The sequence below is a fragment of the Stenella coeruleoalba genome (genome assembly GCF_951394435.1).
Source record: "Stenella coeruleoalba genome assembly, chromosome: 11".
In the NCBI taxonomy this organism is placed as follows: Eukaryota; Metazoa; Chordata; class Mammalia; order Artiodactyla; family Delphinidae; genus Stenella; species Stenella coeruleoalba.
This window is the reverse complement of record NC_137157.1, coordinates 60434860-60458069: the sequence shown is the minus strand read 5'-3', so window position 1 is coordinate 60458069 and position 23210 is coordinate 60434860. Positions and strand designations below refer to the sequence as shown.

The 23210-nt window shown below is 52.3% G+C and overlaps 1 protein-coding gene across 5 annotated transcripts; it reads left to right on the top strand.

Moving 5' to 3' along the window:
• The first annotated feature begins 1632 nt into the window (after nucleotides 1-1632).
• ESPL1 (extra spindle pole bodies like 1, separase) lies at nucleotides 1633-22564 on the top strand. 5 transcript variants are annotated; one of them, XM_079937972.1, is made up of 31 exons: nucleotides 1633-1785; nucleotides 2230-2322; nucleotides 2506-3564; nucleotides 3846-3950; nucleotides 4109-4229; nucleotides 6199-6335; nucleotides 7687-7880; nucleotides 8178-8417; nucleotides 8640-8784; nucleotides 8892-9030; nucleotides 9224-9363; nucleotides 10310-10444; nucleotides 11491-11610; nucleotides 12106-12277; nucleotides 12670-12798; nucleotides 12932-13088; nucleotides 13986-14095; nucleotides 15187-16175; nucleotides 16615-16969; nucleotides 17168-17329; nucleotides 17701-17914; nucleotides 18016-18206; nucleotides 19085-19212; nucleotides 19337-19459; nucleotides 20365-20520; nucleotides 20629-20799; nucleotides 20925-21029; nucleotides 21213-21328; nucleotides 21490-21573; nucleotides 21742-21906; nucleotides 22212-22564. In XM_079937972.1, exons 2-31 carry the CDS (start codon nucleotides 2242-2244, stop codon nucleotides 22411-22413), a joined length of 6345 nt encoding a protein of 2114 aa, XP_079794098.1. In that variant the 5' UTR covers nucleotides 1633-1785; nucleotides 2230-2241; the 3' UTR covers nucleotides 22414-22564. The 5 variants fall into 5 exon arrangements, with proteins under 5 accessions (XP_079794098.1, XP_079794097.1, XP_079794096.1 ...); XM_079937971.1 differs by having other exon boundaries at nucleotides 8088-8417; nucleotides 10358-10444; XM_079937970.1 differs by having other exon boundaries at nucleotides 8088-8417; nucleotides 17207-17329.
• The last annotated feature ends 646 nt before the right edge of the window (nucleotides 22565-23210 follow it).

Genomic DNA, 23210 nt, shown 5'->3' with positions numbered 1-23210 from the left:
TAAACATCAGGGATTCAAGTGAGGGATTGAATTATGTGACTCAAATTCACATTGGTCAGCACTTTTTTTTTTCAGTTTTATCGTAGTTCTTTTTTTTTTTTTTATGTGGACCATTTAATTAATTAATTTTGGCTGCACCGGGTCTTAGTTGTGGCATATCTTTGCTGCCGCATGCGGGATCTTTAGTTGCCTCATGCAGACTCTTAGTCACAGCATGCATGCGGGATCTAGTTCCCCCATCAGGGATCGAACCTGGGCACCCTGCATTGGGAGTGAGGAGTCTTACCCACTGGTCCACCAGGGAAGTCCCTTGTCAGCACTTTTTGATCTCTATAGAACTTCCTTTTTGTTAGAAGTAGAAGACGCATAAAAAAAGGATGTTTTAGGGCTTCCCTGGTGGCGCAGTGGTTGAGAATCTGCCTGCTAATGCAGGGGACACGGGTTCGAGCCCTGGTCTGGGAGGATCCCACATGCCGCGGAGCAACTAGGCCTGTGAGCCACAACTACTAAGCCTGCGCATCTGGAGCCTGTGCTCTGCAACAAGAGAGGCTGCGATAGTGAGAGGCCCGCGCACCGCGATGAAGAGTGGCCCTCGCTTGCCACAACTAGAGAAACCTCTCGCACAGAAACGAAGATCCAACACAGCAAAAATAAATAACTAAATTAATAAACTCCTGCCCCCAACATCTTCTTTAAAAAAAAAAGGATGTTTTCTGCCCTTCAGGAGAATCAAATAGATATACATAGGGAAAAAGTCCTAGAACACTGTCAAAGCACTGACTGCTAAGGAGTAAGCAAGACGAAATGAGTACTGAGAGAACTGATGTATCATACACATTCAGCCCCTGCAGCAATATTACCATTACAGCGCTGAGATTCTTCGTCATTGCTTTTTTTTGTTGTTTGTTTTTAAATAGTCTTCCCTGCTAGATTCTCAGCTCCTAAAAGAGGTTGATGATGATGAAGAAAACCAATAATAGAGAAGGATGAGTTAATAGAGTTCATCAGGGAAAAGCTAACTGGAAGACCCAAAGTTGTGAACTGAATTCTTTGGAGGAAGGGAAGAGAAGCAGAGCCAAGTGAACGTGTATGTTTGGGGAAGTAGTTAGTACTTACCGAATATAAGCGATTAAAAACTGCGAAATATCCCAGTGAATGAGTTTCCCGTCGTAACTCACAGCTTCCACCCCACCCCTCTACCCTCCATCCCCCATCAAGAAGATCCTCTGTCTTCCTCAAACAATCCAACTGATGCAAGGAGCAAGGCTGGAAGGCAGAGAGAGCTGGAAGTCGCCACAGTACTCATGTCAGTGGCCCCGGAAAACTATATTTTTAAAGAATTCTATGAAAGGCTATACCCTTTTTTCCTAGTAACCCAAACCGCGAGTTTCCAAGTAAGTTCTTTTTGTTATCTAACCTATTTCCCTTGTCTGCAAATTTAAACTCTTTCCGAGCTCTGAAGATAAAGGGGAGGAGAAGGAGGCAGGGGACTGGCCTTCACAATAGCAGCTAAGCTACATGTAGCTGAGGAAGTCGGCCCCGACTAGAAAATGTGGAAAAACCCGCATTCCCGAAAGGCTTTCGCCCTCATAGCGGCTAAACCCCGCCGGCCGGCGTCACGTGAGGACGCAGCGCGGTGAGTAAACTACAACTCCCAGCGCGCCTCGCGGCCCGCCGACGTTACGTAGCTCTCGCTGATTGGTCGCTGGGCATATTTGAAAGGAGGGGCTGGCGCGGAAGACGAAGGATACATTTTGGATCCTTGCGGAGTACTCAGTCTAGTGGGTAAGTCCTGCCTCTGGGAAGAAGAACTATCTCTGGGACGGAAGGCCTGGAGGTACTCGTGAACGTATGTATGCGCCGAGGTGAATGGGGCCCCAGCGCTGACTTGAGGAAGAGGCCGGGCGTCTCTACGAGGTAGGGTCGGGAGACCTCGGGACGTCCTGGTGGTGCTGAAGAGCTCGGTGGAGGCCTCCGGTGTGGGGCGTTGGTTGGTGGGACGGGTAGTGAGGCTGGGGATAGGCTGGGAGGAAGGAATAGCAGAAGCGTCGGTTTATAACGGGAGCCCGGCGTCTTGGCATGTATGTTTTTCCGATAGGATTTCTGATGGGATTTTTTGCCCCCACCCCCACCCCCCGCCTTCCGCGGCCTTCAAGCCCTTCTCCCGCCCTTCATTTAGCTCCTTTACAAATCTTCTCCGCCTTCCCTAATCCGTTTTCTTTCCCCTAGTCCCGCGGCACCATGAGGAGCTTCAAAGGAGTCAACTTTGGGACTCTGCTAAGAAGTCCAAAGGAGGCTGAAGAGCTGCTGCCTGACTTGAAGGTGGGAGTGCTGTTTGGCTGTGGATACACCTGGCTTACCAAGCTGAGCTGTTTTGTTTTTTGACTTATTTGAAGAGACAGATTAGTAGGAGATCCACTCTTGAGCCATCTCATTTCTAGTTCCTTTCCCTATCTTTTTTTTTTCTCCTTTGGTAGCCTCATTCACATCTTCTTCTCCTCCTAGGAGTTCCTGTCCAAGCTTCCACCTGATTCTCCCAGCTGCCGATCTGATGCCGAGAGGAGGCAAGCTTGTGATGCCATCCTGAGGGCTTGCAACCAGCAGCTGACTGTCAAGCTGGCTTGCCCTAGGCACCTGGGGAGCCTGCTGGAGCTGGCAGAGGTGGCTTGCGATGGCTACTTGATGTCTACACCCCAGCGCCCACCCCTCTACCTGGAACGAATTCTCTTCATCTTTCTGCGGAACACTGCTGCACAGGGAATCCCAGAGGCCACACTCCGAGTCGCTCAGCCCCTCCATACCTGCTTGGTGCAGTGTTCTCGACAAGCTGCTCCCCAGGACTATGAGGCTGTGGCTCGGGGCAGCTTTTCTCTGCTTTGGAAGGGGGCAGAAGCCCTGGTGGAGCGGCAGGCTGCATTGTCAGCTCGGCTAAAGGCCTTGAGCTTTCTAGTACTCTTGGAGGATGAAAGTACCCCTTGTGAGGTTCCCCACTTTGCTTCTCCCACAGCCTGTCGAGTGGTAGCTGCCAATCAGCTATTTGAAGGCAGTGGGCATGGTCTGAATGAAGCAGATGCTGATTTCCTAGGTGACCTGCTCTCCAGGCATGTGATCAGAGCTTTGGTGGGAGAGGGAGGGGGCTCTCCTGGTCCTCTTTCCCCGCAGAGGGCCCTCTGTCTCTTGGAGCTCACCCTGGAACACTGCCGTCGCCTCTGCTGGGGCCACCACCACGCCAGAGCCACGAGGGCAGTGGAGAAGGCCTACGATTACCTGAGGAGCACCAGTCTGGCCCCCAGCCTCCAGCTTTGCCAGCTGGCAGTTGAACTTCAGCAGGTTGGCGAGGGAGGACCCCAGGCGGTGGCCAAGCTTCTGCTCAAGGCATCAGCTGTCCTGAAGAACAGCATGGAGGCACCGTCACCCGCACTGCGGGCATTGTGTGACAGCTGCCAGTTCTTCCTCTCAGTCCTGGAGCGAGGCACCAAGGGGCACTATGGACCTGATGCCATTCTGGGCCTCTTTGCTTTTCTTGGAAGCTACTGTTGCCTCATCCGGCAGCTGCAGGATGGCGTGAGTTAAGGACCTAGAGGTAGGGTGGGAATGTGGTTCTGTGGACTCCATCGGGCTAGGGTCTTGGGTAAGATCTGGAAGCCCTGGCTCCCGCCTTGGTAAGCTGCTCTCTGGACCATGCCTGCCAGCCAGCAAGCAGCCTCGTATACGCTGAGAGGGCAGTGGCCCATCCTGATGTCCTTCTTCCTACTCCCCGGCTGTCTCAGCTCTCCAGGGCTCTGGGCCAGTCTTCAGCTTGGAGCTCCCTGTCCCTCAAACCAAGCTCCCCTTTCCTTCCTCAGGTCTGTGGGGACTCCGCCAAGCAACTGCAGGCTTTGGTTCAGATGCACTTTCAGGGACTTCACCTCTACACTACGGTGGTTTATGACTTTGCCCAAGGCTGTCAGGTACCATCTGGAATCAAAAAGCCTGGAGCGGTCCTAGGGTCTGGAGTTGCTTGACTGCCCTCAGTAGAGCTCTGGGGTTGCTTTGGCTTTCGGCACGAGGTGGGGTGGACATCACCTTAGACCTATTATGTTTCCTCTCACCTTTTTTGTCCCTTCAGGAAGGTGATTTGGCTGACCTGGCCCAGCTAGTGGAAAGTTGCAAATCTACTGTTGTCTGGATGATGGAGGCCTTACAGGGCCTGTCAGGCCGAGAGCTGACTGACTACCTGGGGATGACTGGTTAGTGTCCTAGGGCCCAGATACAGGGTTCTTGGGAGGGTCATCGCTTGTTAGGCAGGCAGGTAGCAGGAGCTGGATAGTTCTGTGGGACCTCCCTATGGCTCAGGGAGGCAGTGAGAAAGATATTTATAAGGATCTCTGTATTTAACAGCAGGAGAGAAGTGATGAGGCTCATTTATCATAGCAGATGTGAATTTTTTTCTCATTGGCTTTGAAATCTGACTTGGTATTTGTTTCATGAAAATGTAGAACATTTATAACTTAATTTTTTTAAAACCAGGTAGAACATTCACATGATTCAAGATACAAATTGCACAAAAGGGCGTACAGCGAAAAGTCCCTCTACTGTGCTTAATCCTAGTCACCCAAGTCCCACTCTGCAGAGGCAGCTAATATGGTCAATTTCTTATGTATCCCTCTAGAGATATACTGTGTATATCTACTATATGTATATATACTATGTATATGTATATATTAACCAACAGGCATGAATATTTCTCCCCACTCTTTTTATTGAAATATACATACAGGAAAATACAAAGATCATAAGCAGACAGCTTGATGGATTTTTACAAAGTGAGCTTGGTTTGTAACCAACATCTAGGTCAAGTAACAGAGCATGACATAGACACCTGAGAAAACCCCTCTTTGTGCCCCCTTCTGGTCCCCACACCCCAACAGTAACCACTAACTATCCTAACAGCATCAATTAGTTTTACCTGTTTTGTATTTCATAATAAATTTCCCCCTCAGTTTTACAAAAAGCATAGCCCTTTAGTTTGAATCATATAAACCTAATGAGTTCAGTCACTAGAAGGTTTTGGAGCGTTTTTCATATTCACATTATCAGGTTGAACCTGGCCACAGGTCATCAGGAGTCACAAAAATTAATAGTATGAAAATTCTTCCCACAGAGTATTGATATTGAAGACCTTCTTTATTTTCTCCCAGCCATCTACATCGATAGCCAAGAAGCTGCCTAAACTAGAACTTAGGAAAATTGTATTCATTCAGTGAATATTTATTGAGTACCTACTATGTGCTAAGCACTGTTCTGAGTACTTAGATATGTCAGTAAATAAAACGAAGATCTCTGCTCTCATGAAGCCACATTCTGGTTGGGGGAGAAAGACCATAAACAGTAGAATAATTGAAGTACAACATGTTAGAAAGTGATCAGAAATATGGAGGGAAAGGAAAAGTAGAGCAGGATAAGAAAGGGAATTAGGAGGTCAGGGCAGGTGAGGGGGGGCAAATTACCATTTAAACAGGTGGTCAGGGACTTCCCTGGCGGTCCCGTCGTTGGAACTCCACACTTCCAGTGCAGGGGGTGTGGGTTCAAATCCCCGGTTGGGGAACTAAGATCCCACATGCCACGTGGCCAAAAAAAAAAAAAAAAAAAAAAAGGGTGGTCCGAGTAGGCCTCTTGGAGAGGGTGACATGAGCACAGCCTGGAGGGTGTGAGGGAATTGACCATGTGGAAAACTGGGAAAGGACGTCCCCTGGCAGAGGAAACAGCCAGTGTCAAGGCCCTACAGCAGGAGAGGGGCTGGCGTCTTCAAGGACTAGCAGGGAGGCTACTGTGGCTTCAGTGGAATGAGGGAAGGAGAGGGAAGTAAAGGATAGGCCAGAGCGTTTCCCCCAAAATGCTGACCTTTGGAGCAAGATGAAGACAGAGATTGGCATGTGAGGAGAGACAGGCCCTGTGTGGGGATGAGGACTTGGCTCTTGTAAAACAAGTGCAGAGAGGCTGCCTGGTGTGGGGTTACCTTCCTGGAATGGAGGGCATGGGCTGACTTGGAGCATGAAGGGGAGAGCTGTCCCGTTCTCATTCCCTAGCGATGGGGGTTCCTGGCTGATCTGGGGACTGCTGAGCTGACCACAGGTTTAGCATCTCTCTGCTGCCCCTCCAACAGCAGAGGGCAGTGGAACCATTCCTGCGGTCAGCTGTCGTCTCTCTCCCCTGCAGCCTCTTACACCAGTAACCTGGCCTACAACTTCTATAGTCACAAGCTTTATGCCGAGGCCTGTGCCATCTCCGAGCCCCTCTGTCAGCACCTGGGCTTGGCAAAGCCAGACACCTATCCTGAGGTGCCTCCTGAGAAGGTATGAGGGCAGGAGGGAGGTTATATTGAAGGGAGGAGGGGCTCGAGTAGCGTGAAAGGGCCTGGCCAGGACCCTGCCTTGGAGTAGAGAGTTAGGAGCTGCATGTTGGCAGCAGTACCTGGGGCAGTGTTTCCCGGACCTCACCTGTACTGTTATTTAATTTTTTTGATTCATTCACTTTTTTTTTTTTAATCTCACCACGCCTTCATGTTTACTTTTTTTTTTTTTTGGATTCACTTTTTATATTTAGCCTTGTCCTGGGCCAGTGGTTTTCAACCTGACTAGACATTAGAATCACCTGAGTGAACTAAAAAAAAAAAATTCTACAGCCTGTCCTAAGCTAATTGCTTCAGAATCTCTGGCACTGGAGCCCAGGCATCTGGATATTTTTCTTAAAGTTCCTCTACGTGGTCCTTTGGGCAACCAGAGTGAGAACCACTGTCATAAAGCAGGAATACCCATGAAATGATGGGTTGGCAAGACGGGTCAGAGAGGGCCTTGGGTTTCGTTTGATGAGCCTCTCGATTTAAGTGGAGGCCTGGTATCGGATTGGTATCTTGGGCTTCTCGGCATCACTGTGGCGAATAAACAGAAGGAAAGGACAACACCAGGCACCCAGGCGGCTCTAGCAGCCCAGGCAGGAAAGGGTGGGCGTCTGAACTGAAACAGCTTCCCAAGGGATGGAAAGAAGTGGGTGAGTGCAAGAAGTCAAGGATTAACCTGGAAAGTGGCTGGTGTGAGGGAGGGAGAAGGAAGAGGCCAAGATGGTCTCGCCTTTCCAACTCAGGAGAAGGTGGTGATTTGCTGAGAAGGGTCAGGAGGGGCTTCCCTGGTGGCACAGTGGTTGAGAGTCTGCCTGCTAATGCAGGGGACGCGGGTTCGAGCCCCGGTCTGGGAAGATCCCACGTGCCGCGGAGCAACTGGGCCCGTGAGCCACAACTACTGAGCCTGCGCGTCTGGAGCCTGTGCTCCGCAACAAGAGAGGCCGCGATAGTGAGAGGCCCGCGCAGCGCGAAGAAGAGTGGCCCCCGCTTGCCACAACTAGAGAAAGCCCTCGCACAAGAAACGAAGACCCAACACAGCATAAATAAATAAATTAATAAACTCCTAACCCCCAACATCTTCTAACAAAAAAAAAAAAAAAGAAGGAGCAGGTTTGCAGGGGTGTGGGTGACGGATATATGGGTGGGATGGGTCGAAGCCTCAGGTTGAGAGCACCCAGATATTTAGTTCTTAGGTGTCTGTGGGGCGGGCTTGGGGGCAGGAGGACCCTGAGCACACACATCCTCCCCCATGGTACAGACTCCTTGCTTCCTCTCTCCAGTTTGGTCTGTTTTCTTCCTCTGGTCAGTTGCACAGATGCTTCCGGCTGCACGTAGAGAGTTTGAAGAAACTGGGTAAACAGGCCCAGGGCTGCAAGATGGTGACTTTGTGGCTGGCAGCCCTGCAGCCCTGTGGCCCCAAACACATGACTGAGCCAGTCACCTTCTGGGTCCGGGTCAAGATGGATGCAGCCAGAGCCGGAGACAAGGAGCTACAGCTGAAGTGAGTTGGTGGGGAGGGGACAACCATTTTTATCCCCTGGAGAGGGCTGCTTTGGCACTCATGGTCACATTCATCCTCATGTCTGAAAAAGGCACTGTTTCCTCCATTCATCATTATGGATTGAGTGCCGACTGTGTGCCAGCCACTGTGCTGGGTAGCTGGGGGGACAGCGGTGACAGGCAATTGCTCTTGCTTTCCCCACTGGAGCTCTCAGCAAGCTGAGGCGGGGACTCCTTGGCCTGGGGCAGAGGCGCCGTGCTTCATGGGCTCCCCGGTGCTGAGCCTGCCCTCTCTCAGGACGCTGCGAGACAGCCTGAGCGGCTGGGACCCAGAGACCCTGGCCGTCCTGCTCAGGGAGGAGCTGCGGACCTACAAGGCGGTGCGGGCCAACACGGGGCAGGAACGTTTCAATGTCATCTGCGACCTGCTGGAGCTGAGCCCCGAGGAAACTCCGGCCGGGGCCTGGGCCCGAGCCACCCACCTGGTGGAACTGGCTCAGGTGCTCTGCTATCACGACTTTGCCCAGCAGACCGACTGGTGAGGAGGAAAGCCTGGGAAGGCCACTCTTGCTTCTTGCCCTAGCTCCTCTTACCCTTCCTGGAGCCCGTTTCCCTCTCCACGTCCCTGAGCACTCCCTTGAGTTTGTGGTCATGGAACTCAATTCAAAGGATGAGGCCAGCTGTGCTGCAGAAGGCCCTTCCCAGGACAGCGTGGCAGGCACTCACAGTAGCCTGGCTTAAGTGCATCTTCTCCCTATAGCTCTGCCTTGGATGCCATCCGGGAAGCCCTGCAGCTTCTGGAGTCTGTGAGGCCCGAGGCCCAGGCCGAGGATCGGCTTCTGGATGATAAAGCACAGGCCCTGCTGTGGCTCTACATCTGTACCCTGGAGGCCAAAATGCAGGAGGTGAGCATGGCTGCTGTGGGTTAAGCAGGACTGGATACAGGGTTTATTTTCCCTGGGCCCCAGTAAGCTCGTGACAACCGTGTTTTCACCCTGGTCGCCCCATCCAGGGTATTGAGCGGGATCGGAGGGCCCAGGCCCCTCGTAACCTGGAGGAGTTTGAAGTCAATGACCTGAACTATGAAGATAAACTCCAGGAAGATCGTTTCCTATACAGTAACATTGCCTTCAACCTGGCTGCAGATGCTGGTGAGGACCGTGAACATAGTGTGGTGGGATGGGGCCTCCTCTGTGGCTTCCTGTGGGTGCCCCAGGTGTGAGGGAGGCTGCCCTGTGGAGTGGAAGGTGGGCACAAGGGCAGAGGCCATTATGGGGAAGAGGACCACCTTTCCCCAGATGCCCACACTGAGAGAATGGCTGGTCCCTTTCTTCTGACTTACAGCTCAGTCCACATGCCTGGACCAAGCCCTGGCCCTGTGGAAGGAGGTGCTTACAAAGGGGCAGGCCCCCGCTGTGCGGTGTCTGCAGCAGACAGCAGCCTCCCTACAGATCCTAGCGGCCCTCTACCAGCTGGTGGCAAAGGTAACGGGGCAGGGCGTTGACACGGGCCAGAAACCCAGCTCCTTCACCTTCTTTGGCCTGTGTCCTTGCTGAGAAGTCATGTCATCCAGTGTGGGCTGTGTCACCAGTCTCCCTGAGTTAAATCCAGGCTCCAGCGTTTACTAGTACATGGCCTTAAACAAGTTGCTTAACCTTCCAAGCCCATTTCCTTATTTCTAAAATGAGGGTAATAATACTACTAACTCATAGCCTTGTTAGCATTCAGTGAGATAATGCGTGAAAGATGGTGTGTGTAAACGGAATACTCAAACGGTAGCCATAATTATTGGTAATTATCAGATAATTTGAGACCTGTATACTCAGAAAAAATACATAAATGCCTACAGATACAATTTTACATTTTTACATGCAATGTCAGGTTTCAAGGACTCCCTGAAGCTCTTCCCTGGACCCCATGTTAGGAACCTCTGAAAAAGGACGTTGCACATAGAGGATCTTTGTTACTGTGGGCATTAGGTCATATTCCTAGCAGGAGGAGCCTGGGAAGCTGCCTGAGCCCTAGATTTGAGTCTCGGCTCTACCACATACGTGTTATGCGAACTTAGACAAGAAGCTTAACATATGTTAACCTATTAGTTTCCTCGTCTGTAAGATTAGGGTTAGAGTTGCTATGAAAATAAAGTGAGCTGGCACAGTGCCTGGCACATAGCAAACGCTCAGGAAATCCTGGCTATTGAAGACAACTGGCGTGTGGGCTTTAAAACAAGTGAGGGGGTAGGAGGGTTTGCAGACGCCCTCGCTGCTCTCCTCTCCGGCTCCCTGAGGATGGCCAGTGGTTGCTCGGTCTGGGTGGCCACATTCCAGCCAGGCCCTCAGGTCAGACCAAGGTCCCAAAGGGCTGGAGGGGAGGGGCTAGAAATGAAGGCTGAGCGCGAGCTGGGCAAATGTGCTGCTCCTGGCCTCCCAGCCCCTGCGAGCTCTGGAGGTCTTCCTGCTCATACGGATCGTCTCCCAGAGACTGGAGGACCACGCGAAGGCAGCCGGCTCCTCCTGCCACGCCACCCAGCTCCTCCTGACACTCGGCTGTCCCAGCTACGCCCAGGTGAGTGCCCAGCCGCGCTAGCCTGGGGCTGCAGGGGGACCTGGCTTCGGTGACCCAGCTCTCCTCTGAGAAGGTAGGCTGCTGAAGGAGTGGCTTCTCTGCCTTCCGTGCCACATTTGGCTGAAGGATGGTAAAGTGTGGAGTGGTTGGGACGCAGCTGGGGGAGAGGAGGGATCTTTCTCCGTCCCACTGCCAAACCAACTGTTCATTCAGTCTTACCTAGTCTGCACTGGCAATACGCTGCTAATCCGGGGTTTCCCAGCCATTTCTGTTGTCCCAGTTGATGCTTCTTGTTCACTTAGGGCTGTTAACAATGTATCCTAACTGGTCTCCTGGCCTCCAGTTCCTCCCTTTTCCACTCCGGCTACTAGCGGCATCATGTTAGGCACAGATCTGATCTTATCTCTTTTCCTGCTTAAAGGATTACATTGGCTTCTCCGCTACCTGAGGGATACTGTCCAGATGCTTTACTCTGGATTGCACACCTTCTACATTCTGGTTCACTCTTTGTCTCGCCGCTCCACACCATGAACTTTATGCTAATCTGTACCACTTACTTTATATTCCTCATACGTACCCCGCTGTCTTTGGTTGTGGTAGACCCTTCACCCTAAATGCACCCTCGCCCCAACTTTATTTTCCTTCAGCAAACCCTTTTCAAGGTCTAGCTCAGTTGTCTCCTTCATAAAGCATTTTATATGTCCCCTTCTTCAAGGGTAAAATCAACCACTTTCCCTGGGTCCTGGGTGCCCCCGCCCCCCCCCGCCCCCCCCCCCCGCCCCCGCATTGCAAGCTGTTGGATGGAAGGGCCCGCTTACAGCTTATCCAGCTTTGTCTCTCTAGCTTAGTGGTTAACAGAAAGGTACTAAATGAGCATTTTAGTGAGTGAGAATAATTCCTACGTAGACTACAATATTTGAAATAATTTAATATTTAATTGGACAAGGTCAACATTTTGCTTGCAAATGCTTTAATCTGCTTTAATTTGGAGAGTCCGGCTGCCTCTCCTCACCAGCATGCTCACGCACCCCCGATTGCTTCCTCAGTTGTACCTGGAAGAGGCAGAATCAAGTCTGAAGCTTCTGGATCGCACCACAGATACATGCTTGCTCCTTTCCCTGACCTGTGACCTCCTGCGAAGTCAGCTCTACTGTGCTTGCCAGAAGGTGCTTCTCACTTTCTTGATCCCCGAAGGTCTTGGGTATGGGAAGGATTTTAGGATTCTCCAGATAATCTGTCTGGCTCCTGAGGCTTCCCTGGAGCTGGAGAGAATGTTCATGGCCCCGAGGAGCAGAAACATCTCGCCTTGCCCTCTCCCGTGGATCGTCCACGTGTGCTTCTCTAGGAGCCATTCCATCCTTTTCATCCTCTTCCAGCTCCCTCTGGGGCAAGGGGGAAAGTCTGTCCCGTGACTAGAAACTGGGATGACACTGGCGCCCTCAACTGGAGATCCAGTGGGATCCAAAAGGCTGGGCTTCCTCACACACTAGCTGTGTGACTTGGCTGAGTCTCCTGCCCTTTCAGGCTCTAGTTTGCTCTCCAGCTTTTATCGTCTGAAAAGCAGGGGTCTGGGCTACGTGATCCGTAGGGGCACCTTGAGCTCTGAATTGCTGATCCTGCCTCACTCACTGCTCTCCTCCGCCCCTGCCCCCTCCCCCCAGGTGGCTGAGGGTGCCTCTCTGCTGCTGTCTGTGCTTCGGGACCCTGCCCTCCAGAGGCCATCCAAGGCCTGGTACCTGCTGCGCGTCCAGGCCTTGCAGCTTGTGGCAGTCTACCTGAGCCTCTCATCAGGCAGCCTCTCGGCCTCCCTGTGGGAGCAGCTCTGTGCCCAAGGTGAAAGAAGAGGGTGGATGGCCCTCCTTGTGTGGTTTGTCCGCTGTCAGCTCTTCTCTGCCCTCGTCCCCTCTGCTGTCCAGCTGCGTGGATGAGCCTAACTAGAAGCTGCCCAGAGCAGGCCTGAGATAGCAGATGAGTTTCAGCTTGCTTGCTGACTCTAACTGACTGCTCAGTGACTGCCCTGAACACGACACTGACAAGGGTTCTGAGACTCCATGTGGCCTCGGGGGAGAGAGTTCTGTGATTGATTAGCTCTGTCTGCCTTGAGTGTGGAGGGAGAGGGTGAGAGCATGCTTCGCATTTGCTTTCTTACTGTTTGAAGGTGGTGGAAGTTCTGGCCACATCATCTCCCTTCTTGTCACTCCCACCTTCCCCCCACGCTTGCGCAGGCTGGCAGACACCTGAGATAGCGCTCATCGATGCCCACAAGCTCCTCCGAAGCATCATCCTCCTGCTCATGGGCAGCGATGTGCTCTCGGCTCAGAAGACAGCTGTGGAGACACCATTTCTGGACTACGGTAAGTCCGAGGAGGAGAGCTAAGGTGGAAGGAACAGGCTAGATGGCGGGGCTGGCAGTTATGTCTGCAGAGGATCCAGGCTGCGGGTCCTGGTTCCACATGATGATGGTCTCGTCTCTCTCCTTTGCTACAGGTGAAAATCTGGTACAAAAATGGCAGGTTCTTACTGAGGTGCTAAGCTGCTCGGAGAAGCTGGTCTCCCGCCTGGTCCACCTGGGTAGTGTGAGCGAAGCCAAAGCCTTTTGCTTGGAGGCCCTGAAACTTACAACAAAGCTGCAGATACCGCGCCAGTGAGTACAGGGCCCAAGAGGATGCCGATTCCCAAACCTGAGTGCCTACGACCTTGACCGTGGGTTCCCAAACTGTTCCACAGATTAACGTTATATTTGGACGGGCTGGTGGAAGAATGCATTCCATGGCGAACAAGTGGGAAATGCTGAGTTAATCAAGATTAGATGTTTTCATTTCCTATAGGACTTACCATGTCCTCCAGTATGCTAACACACATTATCAATCTCCAAAAGGGAGATCTAGTATACAATGTTTCCCTAAATCTCTTCGCCTGGAGGATCCTTTTGGTGAGGAGTTCGGTCTGGGAAATCCTGTCCTCAGGCACGAGGGTGAGTTGGTTTGAGAGATGAGTGTAGAGGGTTTTCGTCAGGGAGTGCCTGAAGTCAGCCTTAGGAATTAAAGGCCTTCTGGACACTGGAAAAGACTGTAATGGCTCTGCCTGGGAAAGGGGCAGAAAGACTCTCTAGGAGGGCTCCCTTGGTGGTGCAGTGGTTAAGAATCTGCCTGCCACTACAAGGGACATGGGTTCGAGCCCTGGTCCAGGAAGATCCCACATGCCGCGGGGCAACTAAGCCCGTGCGTCACAACCGCTGAGCCTGCGCTCTAGAGCCCGCGAGCCACAGCTACTGAGCCCACATACCACAACTACTGAAGCCCGCGTGCCTAGAGCCCGTGCTCCACAACAAGAGAAGCCATGACAATGAGAAGCCAGTGCACCGCAATGAAGAGTAGCCCCCGCTCACTGCAACTAGAGAAAGCCGGCGCATGGCAACAAAGACCCAACACAGCCAAAAATACAAACAAACAAATAAATAAATAAATTTATTTTTTAAAAAAAGACTCTCCAGGAAAACAAAGGATTCCACTAATGGGTCGTCATCTTCTCTCCCAACCAGGTGTGCCCTGTTCCTGGTGCTGAAGGGGGAGCTGGAGCTGGCGCGCAATGACATCGACCTCTGTCAGTCGGACCTGCAGCAGGTTCTGTTCTTGCTCGAGTCTTGCACAGGTGAGCAGCCCGGCCCCTATGCCCGTGGGCGGTGGTGAGAGTGATGCACACACTGCAACACAGCTTTACATGTCAAGGTTAGGTTCTCTCCTAAATCAGACTGACTTGTGTCCCAGGGCAAAGCTCCCTTCACTTCAGTCAGACCATTGGTGTCCCTCCTTCAGATAGGCTGTCCAGGACTACCTTACCTGCTTCTAGTTTTCAGTGCTTATATATATATATATATATATATATATATATATACACACACACACACACACACACACACACACACACACACACAGACACATACATATATATATATTTTGTTGTTGTTGTTCTGTTTTTGGTTTTTTTTGGTTTTTTTGCCTGTGCCATGCAGCTTCCGGGATCTTAGTTCCTGGAGCAGGGATTGAACCCGGGCCCCTGCAGTGAAAGCACTGAGTCCTAACCACTGGACTGCCAGGGAATTCCCAGCACTAATATATTTTAATTTAAATAAAATTGAATATTCAGTGCCTTAGGTACTCGCCACACTTCCTGTGTTCAGACGCCGCACATGTGGCTACTGTATGGGGCAGCACAAATGTAGCATCCTCAGAAGGGTTTAAGCTAATAATAAAATATTGTATTTATGGTGCTTTTTTTTTTTTCCTTATCAACCACTTTTACCTGTAGTATTTCACTGGACCCACACAAAATCCTGGAAAGTTGAGTTGGGAACATAGAGTTTTTTCATTTGTAAACTCAGAAAATTGAGAAATTCAATGTTTGAGGCCAGGATCATGGGGCTAGTCAGGGGCCAGAGACAGGATTAAGACTTGGGCCTCTGGGTGCCGGCCTTCTGGCCTGAGCCATGCAGCCTTCTGAGCTGCAGATATGGGGGCTCTGTGGGCTGTGCTGATGCATTGTTAGAAGGGCAGAAAATTTTAGGAAAAATTTTCGAAATTTTCGAAAAAATAGTAAGTATGCTAATATTTAGTATGTTAGTACAGTAACGTATATGAACAGTTAGTAAGTAAATAACATAGGTCGTTGGCCGCTGAGGTAGCTCAGGACACACTGGTATCATTTCTCCCAATTTTGTAATTCTTTTTCCACTCTTCCCTCAGAGTTTGTCGGACTAGCGCAGCACCCAGACTCTGTGAAGAAGGTCCACTTGCAGAAGGGGAAGCAGCGGGCCTGGGTGCCCCATCCTCCAGAGCTTCCAGAGGAAGAGCTTGTTCTAAGAGGCCCTGACCTGGAGCTGGTGGCCACCGTGGCCAAGGAGCCTGGCCCTGTAGCACCTTCTACTAACTCCTCCCCGATCCTGAAAACAAAGCCCCAGCCCAGCCCTGGCTTCCTGACCCATTTGCCCACTTGTGACTGCTCACTCTGTGCCAGCCCTGTCCTCTCAGTAGTCTGTCTGCGCTGGGTGTTGATCACAGCGGGCGCGAGGCTGGCCATGGGCCATCAGGCCCAGGGCCTGGATCTGCTGCAGGTTGTGCTGAAGTGTTGCCCCGCAGCCAGTGAGCGCCTCACCCAAGCTCTACAAGCTTCCCTGAATCAGAAAGCACCCCCCTCTCCTGTCCTGGGCCTCTTCGATGAGATCTCGGCTCAGGCATACGCACAGCTGGCACTGGAGGGGCTGAGCCAGCCGTCAAACAAGAGCCTGGGGAAGATCCTGGAGTTGGGGCTAAAGTTTGTGGTGGCTCGGATACCCCACCTGGAGCCCTGGCGAGCCAACCTGCTCTTGGTTCAGGCCCTTGCAAAGCTGGCTAGCCTCAGCTGCTGCACTCCTCGACTTTTTGCGAGCTCCTGGGGCTGGCAGCCACCATCAGTAAAGACCCCTGCAGGCTCAGAACACTCTAAGCCTTGGAGCCAAAAACATTGTGGACGAAGACGCCAGCAAGAGGTCTCTGCTACCCTGCCGCTCTCAAATACCTCTCTGAAAGGTCTGGAAGGTGGAGGACCACCCTGTACACCTAAGCCCCCAGGCCGGGTCAGGCAGGGTGGCCCTCGTGTCCCCTTCACTGTGTTTGAGGAAGTCCTCCTTACAAAGAGCAAGCCTGAGGTTCCCAAGGCCCCCAGGGTACAACAGAGGTCCCAGACACGCCTCAAGGTGAGATGGGACTGTGGCTAGGTGGTACTGGTGTTGAGTGGGGGTGATCCTGCAGGAGAGTTCTGCAGAGCAGGTGTCTCTGGAATAGCTTCCTAGGGCTGGCGGGGGTGGGGGTGGGGAACCTTAAGCTCTGTTACTGCAGGACCCCTATATCTTCCACAGCAAGACCTAGTTCAAGTCCATCTTTGTTTCAGACAGAAGGGACTTTTCTTCACTCTATACGGTTCCTTTCCCTTTTCATCCTCCTTATCTTCTCTTCCTTCCTCCTCTCCCTCCTTCCACAACCCAGGGTTACTGCCCCTGGTTGAGTGTGGCCTAATACCTGGGAGGTTGATTCTTAAATCTTCCCCAAGGGCCTCTATGATGGCGCCTCCACAGCGCCACCTGCTGGCGGACAATGTCTCGTCATTTGGCCCTTCTCCCTTTCCCACCATCCTAGGTGAACTTCAGTGATGACAGTGACCTGGAAGACCCTGTCTCAGTTGGGGCACGGCTTGCAGAGGGACCCAAGGGACGGGGCACTGCTTCCCGGGGCTGCGGCCGGGGCCGGGGCCGGGGCCGGGCCAGGAAGGGCCCGAGCGTGAAGACAAACTCGGTGGCCGCCCCAGGCAGTGCCCCTGGGCACCCTGGCCTCAGTGGTAGAAGCCGGAGGGTCAAGAAGCTGGCATCAGGACATTGTGAGGAGCTGGGCCCCGAGATGATGAGGACCATCCTTGAGGAGGAACTGACTGACAAGCAGATGGAAATGAGCTTTGAGATCCTCAGGGGCCCTGATGGGGAAGACTCAGCCTCAGGTATGATGGCAAGGGTGGAAAATAGAGGTCCATGATTTTTTGGGGTTGCCCTGGGGCCAAAACATGAGAAATAACTGGTGCCAAAGATGGAACAGGAAGAAAGTTCTTTTGCTGGCTCTGGGACCAGACCCTAGAAGGGAGAGCAAAGGGGATGGCAGGAAGAGGGAACTCTACAGGAAAGTCGTGTTGTCTGCCCAGGTGGGAAGACCCCAGCTCCAGGGCTCGATTCATCCATAGGAGAATGTGAGGTGTTGAGACGGGATGCCAGCAAAGAAGAGCTGCCCGTCCGGGGCCCAGACAAGGAGAGAGATAAGGATCTTGGTCCTCCGCTCCGACTCCCCTCGGCCCCCGTAGCCGTCAGTAAGTATGCTGACCACAAAGGTGTGATCACTTGATCCCAGTGCCTTTCCATTACTGTCCTTGGTTCTGGTTTTGGACCATCTGGATCTGGTAGCCTTTGACCTGGGTTTGAATCCTAGCACTCTTTGTCTACTAGCTGAACTCTAGTCACTCCACCTCTCTGAGCTTCAATTTACTTAACCGTAAGGTGGAATTTGGGGAGGATGGAGAGAGTTGATGCATGTAAACTGCGTAGCTCCCCACTTGGCACACTGCCCTTCATAAGTGGTAGCTGCTGTTTTCCACGTGGGAGAGGAGACAGACACTCATTCTTGGAAAGTTCCTATCAGTTAGGAAGTCGGGGATTCATCGGTGTCTTGACCTTCCTCTAGGTCTCTCTATCCTGGATTCCATCTGTGACTCACTAAGCATTGCTTTCCGTGGGGTCAGTCACTGCCCTCCTAGTGGGCTCTACGCTCACCTCTGCCGCCTCCTGGCCTTGTGCCTGGGCCACCGGGATCCCTACGCCACTGCCTGCCTTGTCACCGAGTCTGTCTCCATCACCTGTCGCCACCAGCTGCTCATCCACCTCCACAGGCAGCTCAGGTGAGTGCCCACCATCCCTAAGGCTTGTGCTGGGACAGACTGGGGGGAGTGGTCCAGACTTTGAAGGAGGCAGAACTCACCCCCTCTTGTGTTGCCTGCAGCAAGGCCCAGAAGCGCCAAGGATCGCTTGAAATAGCAGAGCAGCTGCAGGGGCTGAACCTCCAGGAGAGGCCTGGAGACATACCCCTGGCCCGCATCCAGCGCCTCTTTTCCTTCAGAGCATCAGGATCTGGCCACTTCCCCCAGCCTGAGAAGGAGAGTTTCCAGGAGCGCCTGGCTCTGATCCCCAGTGGTATGGCGGCAGGCATCAGTGCCTCTGCTGTTCTTTTATTCTTCTTCTTAGGGAAGAGTTGGGTGAAGGAGTTTAAGGCATTAGTTAGTTCACACACACGTTTATGATCCTTACGGAAGGATCATAAATTTTCCATTGATTAGACATTTTGTAACTCTCACCAAACAGACATACCTTAAATCTAGAAGTCTTTCTTTTTTCTAATTAATTAATTAATTTATTTATTTATTTATTTTTGGCTGTGTTGGGTCTTCGTTTCTGTGCGAGGGCTTTCTCCAGTTGCGGCGAGCGGGGGCCACTCTTCATCGCGGTGCGCGGGCCTCTCACTGTCGCGGCCTCTCCCGTTGTGGAGCACAGGCTCCAGACGCGCAGGCTCAGTAGTTGTGGCTCACGGGCCTAGTTGCTCCACGGCATGTGGGATCTTCCCAGACCAAGGCTCGAACCCGTGTCCCCTGCATTGGCAGGCAGATTCCTAACCACTGCGCCACGGGGAAGCCCCTCTTTTTTTTTTTTTGAATCTCAATTTGAGTTACCAGCAAATTCAGTGTTTTTCTTTCTTTAGGGGTAAGTTGGTTCAAGTGTCATGGGTCTTCCTATGCTAACACGAAACATGTTCACGGATGATTTGAGTGCCTCACTGTATGTGGGGAGTGGTGGGGGGTAGTGGTTGTTAGTTTCTGTAGGGACACAAATAAATACAAAACATGGTCTCTGACTACAGGGAGCTGTTAGGGTAAGGGAGAGCACCTTTGAACTCCAGTGGCCAGGGAAATCTTCTAGGAGTTGTCTTGAGTGATGGACAGGGATTGCATGCAGAAGACAGGGAAGGGAATTCTTTGTAACAGCTGAAATAACTCTGGGCACGTCCTGTGTGTCAGGGGTGACCGTGTGTGTGTTGGCCCTGGCCACCCTCCAGCCTGGAACCATGGGTGACACCCTCCTGCTGACCCGGCTGGAAAAAGACAATCCCCCAGTCACTGTGCAGATCCCCACTGCCCAGAACAAGGTAGGTTTTCTGGGCTGGGGAGCAAAGTTGGGCTGGGGCAGGCTTCTGGTCAAGCTGTGGCTGGGGGATGGAGAGATGGAGGTCACGTGGACAAGCAGAACTCTTACAACCCCATCTCCCTCAGCTTTCTGTGAGTTCAGCCCTGAAAGAGTTTGATGCCATCCAGAAGGAACAGAAAGAGAACAGCAGCTGTACTGACAAGCGGGAATGGTGGACGGGGCGGCTGGAACTGGACCGCAGGATGGAGGTGTGTGTCCCCAGCGTGGGGTGGGATCGGCCTGCCCTAGGAATATCTTCTCTCTCAGGGGTCCCAGGTTCTTGCTGAGCCACCTCAAGTCCTTTCTGGAAGTGTAGGCCTAAATAAAAAGTTATGTCACTTGGGAAGCACTTTAAACAAGAGTCTGAGACTGGAAGGGGTTATGGCAATGGAATGTTTAAAGATAAGTACAAAAAAAGAAGTTAAGCCCAAGTATCAGCCTCCCGACCACAGCTTTCATTTCACTTCCTGGCTTTAGCTTTTGCCCACCTGTTCGTATTTGTCAAAACGTAGTGATTTATTACAAATCATCTTTTTTTTAAAGATATATATATATATATATATATATATATATATATATATATTTTTTTTTTTTTTTTTTTTTTTTTTTTGGCTGTGTTGGGTCTTCATTGCTGCATGTGGGCTTTCTCTAGTTGCTGCAAGCGGGGGCTACTCTTTGTTGTGCTGCGCGGGCTTCTCGTTGCGGTGGCTTCTCTTGTTGCGGAGCACGGGCTCTAGGCGCGCAGGCTTCAGTAGTTGTGGCTCGCGGGCTCTGGAGCGCAGGCCCAGTAGTTTTGGCGCACGGGCTTAGTTCCTCCACGGCATGTGGGATCTTCCCAGACCAGGGCTCGAACCCGTGTCCCCTGCATTGTCAGGCAGATTCTTAACTGTTGCACCACCAGGGAAGTCCCCCTACAAATCGTCTTATCTATACTCCCCCAGAGTCTCAACAAATGAAAAAATGTTTCTCGCTTCTTGCCTTTTATGACTGGCAGTAGGATAAGTAAGGCACATCCACTTATTGGAAGACCCATTTCCTCGTCTCCAACATGTCGGTGCCTGTGGGGAAAGAAACTCAGCTTCCTTTCTGACTGACAGCTCTGTTCTGCATTCAGGTTCTCACCACTTCCCTAGAGAAGTATGTGCTGGGCTGCTGGCGGAGGCTGTTGCTGCCATCCAGTGAGGACCCCGGCCCTGCCCAGGAGGCCTCCCGTCTACAAGAATTGCTGCAGGAATGTGGCTGGAAGTATCCTGACCCCACTCTGCTGAAAGTGAGTTGAGCAATCAGGGAAGGGGAAGAAGGTAGCCTTAACTTTCCCACCTGCCACTGAGGGTGGAGATGGGAGCTATGGTACTCAATGACCACTGTTCCCCTGCAGATCATGCTCAGTGGTGCCAGTACCCTCACCCCACAGGACGTTCAGGCCCTGGCTTATGGGCTGTGCCCAGCCCTGCCAGAACGAGCCCAAGAGCTCCTGAGTGAGGCAGTAGAGCGTCTACAGGGTCAGACGGTACCAAGCAGTAGGCATCTTGTCTTGGTGCTGGACAAGGTAAGGAGCCAGGGGCCGGAGGGGCAGCGCCTGGTGGGCAGTGGGTAGCTACTCGCCGCCATGCCCTTTCTGACTCCTGTGTACCCCTGGCTCAGGACAGTAACCTCTGAGTGCTCTTTGCCCAGGACCTACAGAAGCTCCCGTGGGAGAGCATGCCCAGCCTCCGGGCCCTGCCTGTCACTCGGCTGCCCTCCTTCCGATTCCTACTCAGCTACTCCATCATCAAAGAGGTGCGGGGTTCAGGGAGTGGGGACTGGGGGTGATTGGGGACTGGGCAAGAAAAGGTAGAGAAACCTGGGAAGAGAAGAAGGAGGTCTTAGGAATGGATCAGCTGTGGAAAGGGGCTTGGGGTTTGTGGGAGCTTGGGCCCTTGGGCCAGACCAGGATTCTGATCACCACTGTCTCCCCATCAGTCCGGGGCCTCGTCGGTGCTGAGCCAAGGTGTGGATCCTCGCAGTACCTTCTACGTCCTGAATCCCCACAATAACCTGTCAAGCACAGAGGAGCAATTCCGAGCTCATTTTAGCAGGTCAGCGGGAGAAGAGTAAGAAGCGGGGTGGGGAGGGGTAGCACAACACAGGGGCAAATGTCCTTTTCTCCAGAATCAAATGTTGCAGCCCACGTTCTCCCTACTGTTCCTTCTGCCCTCTTTGCCCCATAACCCTTCTTACTCCTACCTTTTCCCTGTAGTGAAGCTGGCTGGAAAGGGGTGGTCGGGGAGGTGCCGAGCCCAGAACAGGTGCAGGCGGCCCTGGCGGAGCGTGACTTGTACATGTGAGTGCTCAGGGCAGGGAGGTGGGGGGAGGGACAGTCCCACAGGGTGGGTATCACCACGGTTTGCTCTGGGGCTTTGGAGCCCCTGACTGGCTCAGGACACCTCTGGAGACACAGCAGAGGCCTGGCCCTGCTAGGTCAGGCTCATCTCGCCTCCTTCTGCCTCAGCTATGCAGGGCATGGGGCTGGTGCCCGCTTCCTGGATGGGCAGGCTGTCCTGCGGCTGAGCTGCCGGGCGGTGGCCCTGCTGTTCGGCTGCAGCAGTGCAGCCCTGGCTGTGCACGGAAACCTGGAGGGGGCTGGCATCGTGCTCAAGTATATCATGGCTGGCTGGTGAGTCTCGAGGGGCAAAGTCCATCCTAGGTCCCCATCCCAAGTGCTTTCCCAGGTCTGAACCCTAAATCCTTCCTCTTTTGTGCCCCACCTCCTTCCTCCCACCCTACTTCCCTGGCATACCTGGGCCCTTAACCCTTTGCCATCCTCTATCCTCCTCCTGGAACTATGGGTCAAGGGATTTCCTCATTGGCTTAATCCCTCTCAACTCACTCACCACCACCACCACCACCACCACCAGTCGTGTTTTCCTAGGTGTTCTGTTTTAGACCCTTACTTTGTATTTCTTCCTTCTCTTTTCCCAGCCCCCTGTTTCTAGGTAACCTCTGGGATGTGACTGACCGTGACATTGACCGCTACACAGAGGCTTTGCTGCAGGGCTGGCTTGGAGCAGGCCCAGGAGCCCCACTTCTGTACTATGTCAGCCAGGCCCGCCAGGCTCCCCGACTCAAGTATCTTATTGGGGCTGCACCTGTAGCCTATGGCTTGCCTGTCTCCCTGCAGTGACCCCCTTGGAGCTCTCCTGTTGCTGATAGAAGCCATGTGACTGTTCTACCTCCAAACTTAGATTTGGCCCTTACGATAAATATTTTAAATGATTTTCCCCAGTGTTTTATATGCAACATTTCCTTTTGATTTAATTTTTAATATAATAAAGATACATCACTTAAACCCTGTTTTGTGTAGTTCCTCTGAGAACATTTGAAGATAAGACTATTGCTGGCTTCCTACTGTGTAGTACTATAAATAGATAAGAATAGCTTGCAGGAGTTCAAGTCTGAGAGTCTTGGGAAGAAAGGCAAAACCAACAGACAAAGCTGGGCCTGTCTTGGCCTCAGCAGACAAAGCTGAAGGAGAGAGGGGCATCAAAATGCTATTAAGTGGGGACAAAGGCCCAAGGAAAGGTAGAGACAGATCCATTGAGAGTGTCTTGGCCAGGTACCCTCATGTCTATCCTGTCTTCCTGCCCTCAGGTATCCCGGGAGTGACACAAGTTTAATGCCTCAGTTGCTTTGCCCCCCTCCTAAGCGGATGTTATAGGCTGCTGTCCTTTCCCCACAAACAGCTGTTACACTTGTTAGTGCCATGCACTTTAGCAGCAGATTCTGGGGGGTTCTGATGCTGATGTACGGTTTATCTCTCCAACTAGATTAAGTTCAGAAGTACGTATCTTTTTTTTTTTTTTTTTTTTTTTTGCGGTACGCGGGCCTCTCACTGCTGTGGCCCCTCCCGTTGCGGAGCACAGGCTCCGGACGCGCAGGCTCAGCGGCCATGGCTCACGGGCCCAGCCGCTCCGCGGCACG

Excerpts from the sequence above, each read along its gene's own strand:
- ESPL1 (XM_079937968.1), top strand. The coding sequence starts at position 2,242 with ATGAGGAGCTTCAAAGGAGTCAACTTTGGGACTCTGCTAAGAAGTCCA. Across the intron at positions 2,323-2,505 it reads AGCTGCTGCCTGACTTGAAG|GAGTTCCTGTCCAAGCTTCC; the intron begins GTGGGAGTGCTG and ends TTCTCCTCCTAG. Across the intron at positions 18,207-19,084 it reads CCTGGCTCTGATCCCCAGTG|GGGTGACCGTGTGTGTGTTG; the intron begins GTATGGCGGCAG and ends CCTGTGTGTCAG.